The 8,388-nt window shown below is 46.5% G+C and overlaps 1 protein-coding gene across 1 annotated transcript in view; it reads right to left on the bottom strand.

Moving 5' to 3' along the window:
• The window catches only part of LOC125957802 (klaroid protein), a 9,363-nt gene extending 1,133 nt beyond the window's left edge, over window positions 1-8,230 (bottom strand). The window contains exons 1-6 of the mRNA XM_049690727.1: window positions 8,102-8,230; window positions 4,904-6,227; window positions 4,610-4,822; window positions 1,165-2,838; window positions 796-908; window positions 1-568 (exon numbers count right to left, since the gene is read on the bottom strand). The exon at window positions 1-568 is cut by the window's left edge and continues 1,133 nt beyond it. Coding sequence (XP_049546684.1) covers window positions 347-568; window positions 796-908; window positions 1,165-2,838; window positions 4,610-4,822; window positions 4,904-6,098 — 3,417 coding nt within the window. The 5' untranslated portion in view covers window positions 6,099-6,227; window positions 8,102-8,230 and the 3' untranslated portion in view covers window positions 1-346. The remainder of the gene's footprint in view (window positions 569-795; window positions 909-1,164; window positions 2,839-4,609; window positions 4,823-4,903; window positions 6,228-8,101) is intronic.
• Window positions 8,231-8,388: the final 158 nt, after the last annotated feature.

The following is an 8,388-nucleotide window of genomic DNA, read 5'->3' as shown; positions in this document are numbered from 1 at the left end:
AAGTAATACTCTATTGCTTTTCCTTACACAAAACGAAACAAAACGACTTAGTATCTAACACATTCTAAATGAGAGCAGCATTTGCTGCTCGTTGGACAAAGGCAATTAATGTTACTACTCTTGTTCACTTTTGGTATGATCGATCGTACGTGATCTGTGATGGATACGAACTAGGACGTTCATATACAGCTAAAACAAAACATTCGAAAAGTAACGCAAGACAAGACAAACAAACATGTACGTAAATGCAACTGCTACAGCAATAAATAAACTAAAATCGAATAAAACATCGACAATTCTCTTCTGTCTGATTGGAAACAATTGCCCTTTCCGATGTGTTGGTTCTCTATCGCGCATCGTCAACCTTGTCACCGTGTACCCGAAACCGATACAGACAGGTGTAATGAATGTTTCCATGGTTTGACTCGATGCGCAGCTCGACGATCTGCAGCGGTTCCTGCCACTGTTTGTTCTGTACCGGGAAGTACTGAAGACTGCTGCCCACCTGGTCCCGGTACTCATAACTACCCAGCAGGACAGGTTCGGGGTCGTCCAGTTCTCGCAGACCCTGTTTTTGGGCGGTAAAATACGAAATGAAATGTAAGACTTTCTTTTAAGTAAAACTAATTTCGATCAACAGTAACGCTACTGCAAACGAAAGGACGTGCTATTAGTTTACATCGTCATGCGAATGATACGCCTGAATCATAAGCCGAAAAGAAGATCCCGAAATAATTTTGGCACACACCGAGGTTAGCAAACTACGGCCACTACTTGACGGAGGAGATAACCTACCCAAACGGTAAACGCTCTCGGGGCAGAACTTATTGATCCCTGGGCGACAAGGAGCTTAGAGATATGCTCCAGCGAGAAGCCCGTCACGATTACTCGAGTGTTTAATTGTATGACTAGAAATAGAGAAAAACAGAAATGGAATAGAAGATTGAAGTATTGAAGGCACTTGGCGCAGATGGTTGGCGAACGGGGGGCGGCAATATGAGAGATACATTCTGCACAATCACTTCAACAAACACAGAACCGGGATACAAGAGAGCTTAGGACGATGATTATGATCGAAAGTAGATGCGTGACGTCGCTACAACTATACATCATCTAGAGAAGCGCAAGAATAGCAGGGCAGAACGGCATAACACAAATACTTACCGAGATAACCGGGGAACCCTTGAAAAGCCCAACATTGACCCGGTTCCATTGTTGGAGAAATGACGGTTCGCGGTGTGTTGGATGGATACCAGATCGGGATGCCAAATATACGGAACTCGGCCGAATGGGATTTGTAATTTTCCGTGCAACGCGTCGAAAGCACTTGACCACCGGCCGTTTCTAGTGCATAATCGACCAATCCCGTCTTATCGGCATCGTAGATGACCAGCGCCTCCCGAACAATTCGTTTAACATCCTTCTCCGTTAAAGCGCCTACCGATGGTTCCGATGGTTCACCAGAATGGTCCGGTTGTTTGGTGTTCGCCGAGTGCGCTTCTTCCAAACGTAGCTTCATCTCATTCCGAAGCTGTTCGCCAATGCGCGCCATCAGTTGGGCGGCACTTTGTTCGATGTCCGATTGCCGTTCGGCTTTCACTTCCCGGAGAAGCTCGCTCAGTCGTTCCTCCAAGTGCTCGCGTGCTACAAACACTCCGTTGATCCATGTTCGGAGATCACCCTCCGGGATGTCTTGCTGTATGTTCAGTCCAAGAATAGTGAGTATGTTTTCCCTTATAACCTTATTAACACCTTCGAAGCGCTCCGCCCGGACCGCCTCTAGACGGCCATCGAAGTCCGTTAGTAGCTTTTGGTAGAGCTTATCGTTCTCTAATCGATAGGCACTGATCTGATCATCTAGCTTGGCATGATTTTGTGCCACGAGCCGTAAGCGATCTTCCCACTGTGCACTGTTATCTAGCAGTTGCTGATTGAAGTGCACTTTGATGTCGCTTAGTTCCTTCTGGAGTGCTTCCACCAAAGCATCTCGCCGCCGGTCACTTTCTAATTGAATACTTTGCGCCTTAACGTCGATTCGATGGTCAATCAACTTTAGCAACTGATTGGAGGTGAGTATCTTCGTAAGAAGCTCTTCCAGCTGATGACCCTCGATGATATATTGGTTGTTGGTAATGCTTATCTGTTGCTCAACTAGCCGCTGTATCTCCGCAATGTATTCCTTCGATACCTCGGGCCTATTCTCATTTATGATGTGCTCTTGGTTTTGCTTTGACAACCACTCAGCATCAAACACCGCCGGGTACGTTGTCAGTAACATTTGGTGTACTCTTTGGGCCACATTCTCAATATCACCGTCCGTCAATCGGTAGTTGTATGTGCTCAAGCTTTCCTGAATAATGTGCGCCACGTGAGCAGTTATTTCCGGTGTAATGGCAATCGGTTTTTGTGCTTTTTCGCGCTCTTCTGTATCCCGTACCGCTTGGACCAGCTTGGAGGCGTACTTTTGTTCCAACAACCCATCGATATATGAATCGATATGGAGCATTAGTTCTTCGTATTCTTCCCTGCTCAATGTACGACGCAGAGTATCGTGGATGGGCGATTGCGAACCACTCGATCCTCGTGTTGAAAAGGATGGCCATGATAGGCCCGAAAGCCATCCGAAGGATGGTAACAGGAACCAAAGAGAAGGCAAAGTAGCGGATCGTAAACCTTCCACTGGTTTAGAATTACTAACGTATTCGTAGAGCTGTTCAACGGTAATCTTTGCGTCTCTTAGATGTTCCGGTAGAGCACGTGAAAACGAGGATAGGGCTACAGTAGCGCGCGAAGAAACCGGCAGCACTATCGCGTGGTCTTCATCTGCCAAGAGGTGCGCTGAAAAGAAAAATAATCATTAGTATGCGTCCTTTAGAGAGAAAAATCAACAGAATGTTGGAACAGAGGGAATGGAAAACAGGACACAGGATATCGTCCTCTAGCCTTCTCTGCGAGCGTCGCACCGTCACCGATCTGTCACCCAAATGTGTTGCGTTAGAATCTACAATCGATCATTAATCATCATTTTATCACTTAAAACGATCACATCAACCACTAAAACAAAACGCACTCAGACAAGAGAAGGATAGAGGACGAACGTTAACAAACCACAATAAAAAAAAATACAAAGAATAAAATCAATCCAGATAGCATACATGGGATAGGAAACGTTTGAACGCGAGACAAGTTCGTGAAAGCAGAAAGGACAGTGAGCGAAACATAACAAAACTATGCTTACCTGTCGTGGCCTACACTAAGGATTCGTTCCTAGCGCTATCGAAGTCGGAAAGTGAGCATCTTCAGTGGTGATACAAAAACACACACGAACGAACGATTGAGTAGTACAAATTTTAGAAAAAGGGACAAGGGGCATAGTGATCAAACACACTTTCCCGCCAGTTTATTGTACTTTCTTTTGAACAATCGAACAACTGTCTGTTACGCATGAGTTTGAAGAGAAAGCTATTGTTCTTCAACAAAGACCGAAACGAACCATTTAGCGGCAGAAAGAACCATTGAATGATTGTGACCAAAAAGGGTGGGTCACTAAACGAGATGAAGGAAATGATTATTAAAAGCATTCATTTATGACTAAAGAGAAATGCTATCATGCAACACGCGAAAACCATATTCCGGTGCCACGCTATGATGAAGAGCAGTATACATCGTAATAATTAAAACGGAAAAGATAAAATCGGCTTACTAATGGGGTTTGTCGATCATGAGAAGATGGGAGTGTTCGTTTCCTCTATCCATTATCTTTTGCCTGCCGCATATTAAATGCATTTGCGTTGTTATTGTGGCCTTGCCTATGCTACGTTTGCGTGGCGATGATCGTGCATCAAGTACGGACATTTATGAGACAGAAATTAAACCTATGTCTTGGATATGAAGCTTTTGTTGTAACTATATGTTTTGAAGTATTAGAAAGTACGCACGGGAGGGGTTTCGTGTAATAAAAAAAACAACTTGAAACAAATCAATGAAAGAAAGAACTAAATACGAACTAAGCGGAGACAGCAAAGTTCGTAACACAAATGCCTAACTTAACTTACAGCTATGCGAAGTGCAAAACACACTCACAATAAAAAAAAAATGGCAAACACATGTGAATGAAAGCAAAAAACGGTAAATCTCGCAAACGGGCATGATGCAGATCATAATTTATGCGCCAGAGTCCTCGTCTTCCGTCGCAAAGAGTCCACGAACGGTTTCGATCGAGTTCTGCGAGACGAGCTTCAGCTGATCAAGCACGTCACCACTCAGTTGCGAAAGATCGGACCAACGGTCACCGATATATTGCTTGACCGTGTCGGCTTCTGGTAGAGCGACGCTCGGCAGTTCCGGCAGGGCGGGAAGATCTGGAAGTGTCAGTTCAATAGTTGGCAAGCCAAACGGCAAGCTTGCGCGAACCGTTTCCAGCGTGGAAGGATCGACATAAAGGAGCGTACCTGTTTGAGAAAAGAGGATCACCACCGAGTATAGACAGGAAGGAAGAAAGAGAGTGATAATATGGCTTTAGTTAAAGCGAAGTGAATTAGGACGCAAATGATAAATTCTTCTCTACGAAACTAATTGATCTAACCCCATGCGAGAAACATTGACTTACCGCCAATCAGCAGAAATGGTAGCAGCACAAGTAGAAACAGCAAAAACCGACGCTTACGCTGTCCAGCAGCCAATAGCTGTTGCTCCTGATCGGCAGCAGTCGTTTGCAATAACCAGGCATCCAGAAACAGAACGGAGGAGATCAGCAAGTACACGCGTTTGAATAGGTGGGTGAAGAACGAGGAGATGGCACCGTACACTCGGGCAAAGAATCCTAAAAAGAGTAACGTATAAGAGATTTGTCGAATTAAGATTAGTATCGGATCCATAAAATGAAGTGTCAGTTGACCAATACCTCTCTCATCCACGATACGAGTGTAGTAGAGCTGCTGCTCATCGGTCTTTCTGGTAAACACTGAGCGAACGGTATCATAGCAACGGAACACGTACGTGACGATCGCCAGGAAGAAACGGCTTACTATTGAACGTTTCTCAATGGTTACACGCTTCTGTTGTCTCTGCTGTGCTTGCTGAGTAAAATAGTCAGCCTCATCGGCGGAATCATATTGAGCGTCCCTTTTAGCCAACCGAGCCCCGGTGGTGTATCGTTCGCGAATATACATTTCACGTTCCGGATCGCGCTGGATCATCGTGTGCACTCGCTCGGCGTGATTGGAAAGGCTGGGACGAGACATGTTCGGCATGGCGATCAGTCCTGGTGCCACTTCCCGCCGATGTGGTGACAGCTCCGAGTACGTGTAATCCGTTTTGGGATACTTGTTCCAGTATTCCCCTGCTTCAATGTACTCTTTGTAAGCAGCGTGCTGTTGGAGTTGTTCCGGCGTGAGGGCGATCTTGGCTGCCGATGATGCTGCGGTTGCTGATCTAGTTGTGATCGCACTTTTCGGTGTGCTCGTTCGCATGGTACTACCACCAGAGACGATTTTACTGGACAAGGTACTAGAGGAGGTAGTACTGCTGGAAGAAGTGATTCGCTTACCGGCTGCGGCCGGTTCAGCATCCACAGGCACTGAGATAATGGGCACTTGTTGTTGCTGACTGATAGTATCTTTCTTTGGTGATGCAGACGAAGCTAGCGCAGCATTATTGTTGCTGACTTTCGTCGTAGTGATCCTCTTCTCCTCTGCCCGTACTTCGCCACTGACGACGACAACGCTGCTGGATGTGGTTGAGGTGGTAGTGATGGATGATTTTGATAATTGGGCCACCGATTTAGCCAGCTGTTCGTTGGCATTTGCAATGACGGCCGCGGCCGCCGCACGTGCCGTCTCTGGTGAGGTCTCTTCCGATGAGTAGTCCGAGGTAACGATTCGAGTTTTACGCACCGATGTACCACGGTTCTGCGTTGGTGTAGCTTCATCTTTTTCCTCGATCGTAGCGACGGTGGGCGCTTTGCGAGTCTTTCGATTGGGTGAAGGATCCGACCCGTTCTGTTCACGATCGGAACTGACACGCAAATTCAAGCTGTTGGGTGTCTTTGAGCGGGAACGACGCCGTTGGTCGACGCTTCCGCCCTGTGCTTCCGACATTCTGTCGTCTGGGTTCAATGATTGCTTCACTAGGACTATCAAGGGTGGTTTTCTATTTTACTCTCCGAATACTTATGGAAGCCTTTTTTAAATCTGTTGGTATCTTCAGCCCTTGACAAACAAACAAATCTGTACACAGATAAAGCAAAGATAAGATGATAAATAAATTGCTTTCATTCATACGCGCTTCGGGTATCATTTGGTTCGTAAAAATTAAGGTAAACATAGCAAGCATTGAAAAGCATAGCGCACCAGCTAGTGCACGCACGCAGGCACTACACAGTTGCCCTTCGTTACCTGGGCTACACGGATGAGCCAAGGTTTTTCTACCATGTTTTTACAGCCCAAAGTACAAACATGCTGATACGCGCGATTGGATATGCCTTCTTAACGCACAGGTGCTTTAGCTGGTTCCACCCAACGTCACATAAACGTTCACTTGCCACCTACACACGCGGTTCTGCGACAAGGGCAACAGCTTTGAAACTCAATCGTTAGCGGTAGTGAGCCAATATTTCTGGAGTTCGATTTTGAAGAGCAAAAAGTAAGAGGGTTTCACTGCTGATAAGTTATTGAATGAACAGTTATTTTTTAAATTGTTTGATTAAAAAAAAGTTTATTAAGAAATTGTAAACCACTGTTCGAATTGCAAAAAAACGATAGAATGCATCTCCGGAACCATATGATTCAGATGCCCTCGAAAAGCACGTGCTGCTTGCCTTTAAATTTAAACGCCTCTCACGGGAGGGGACACAACACGGCCAACGAAAGTGAAATGGCAAAGGCGAGGGATTCAGCTGCGAATAAAAATATCATCCGCATGGTCTGTTGGACGATGCAACGGATAGCATCATGCGAAATGGAGGTCGCTTCTCCGCGAGGTTCAAAAACAAGATCGCGCGCGAATGATGCTGTTCTAGCAGGCCATGCATGGTGTAGGATCGTAAAAATAGTTCCAACGCGCACGCGGGTGCGTCATTTGAGTTAACAACCAGCTTCTTAGCTTCATGCTCTTCCCACTCGGATTATTAAATCCGCCAGACGACGTGCGTCTGTTGGTATAACTGGCTCACGCGATCATATCACGTCTTCCTTCTCCTCCTCGTCGTTTCAGCGCACCGTTGGTCCAGCCGTAGCATACACCCATCGACAGAGCAAGCGAAGCTCCCCAACCGCCCCACAGCCGCAATATTTGGTGTCAACGGTTTTGTGTTTCTTTTTTCTCTGAATATTTGATTAGCTTCCTTACCGAACGGTAACGCGATCTCGCTCATCCGCTCCCGTCCAAGCTGGCAGCGAGAAGTGGAATCTTTGAGAGGCCTATAGAGGGGGAGATTGAAAATCGACAGCATGCGTGTGGCTAGACACACCGCACGGCCGCTATCTTAACGAGCAACTGGTTATCTTTCTCGAACGATTAAATTTTTCAGCATGGCCCTCCCCATCAGACGAAAGAAAATCACCGCCACAGAGTACGATGATGGAATTTTTAATTCTATGTTGCTTGGAGAATATCCCCTGTGAGGGAGAGGGTGTGGTTGCTACACGATCGAATTCAAACAATCGCACTTGTGCGTTGTGCGTGGCATTCGTGCCCTTTTCAAGGGCCTTCCTCTCGTATCGATCATCACTGGCCCTTCGAGGGAAGCACACGGGAGGCGAGGTTAAAAATAAACAATTTCACTTGTCCCGCAGCAGCTCTTGGCCACAGCCTGCTCTGCTCAGCAAAATGGAGGGAAACGCACCAAGCCACCTCCTCGCCAAGAGATCGCTACGCTTCCGCCTCCCCACTCGCGGGAATCCGAGACCCAACAGCCCTCGAGAGCACAAACAAAACCGAGCGCGTTTACCCGTCACCGAAAGGAACGACGACGCTAGCCGCGGTGCTACCGCGCGGGTACACACACGCGTTCACACGCACGAACCTAGCGGCGCTTGGGCTGGCTTTTCAAACGCGATTTTCACACGCTTTTTCACCTTCTATTGTAGATATTTCTACTTACCTCGAGGCACGGTATCCTTGCACGACGTTTAAACACCTTTCTTGCGTTAGACGGAGGGAATTACAGCGTTATTTTATCATTTTTTCAGCACAGAATCATCCAACACTTGAAAGACTAAAATTCATGACGTCATCACTGACAGTTGACAGTATTTAACCCGTACACGTATATACGGGGATCATGCCAATCTCTGGCAACACTGTCGGGCGCCGTTTAAAATTTGAATCTTCGCGGCGTTGTCGTTGCTATAAAACCAGCCACCAGCGAAGTGTAAAAACACAAATTTT

The sequence above is a fragment of the Anopheles darlingi genome, chromosome 3 (assembly GCF_943734745.1).
Source record: "Anopheles darlingi chromosome 3, idAnoDarlMG_H_01, whole genome shotgun sequence".
In the NCBI taxonomy this organism is placed as follows: Eukaryota; Metazoa; Arthropoda; class Insecta; order Diptera; family Culicidae; genus Anopheles; species Anopheles darlingi.
Note: the sequence above shows the minus strand (reverse complement) of the source record. Positions and strands in the feature narration are given on the sequence as shown.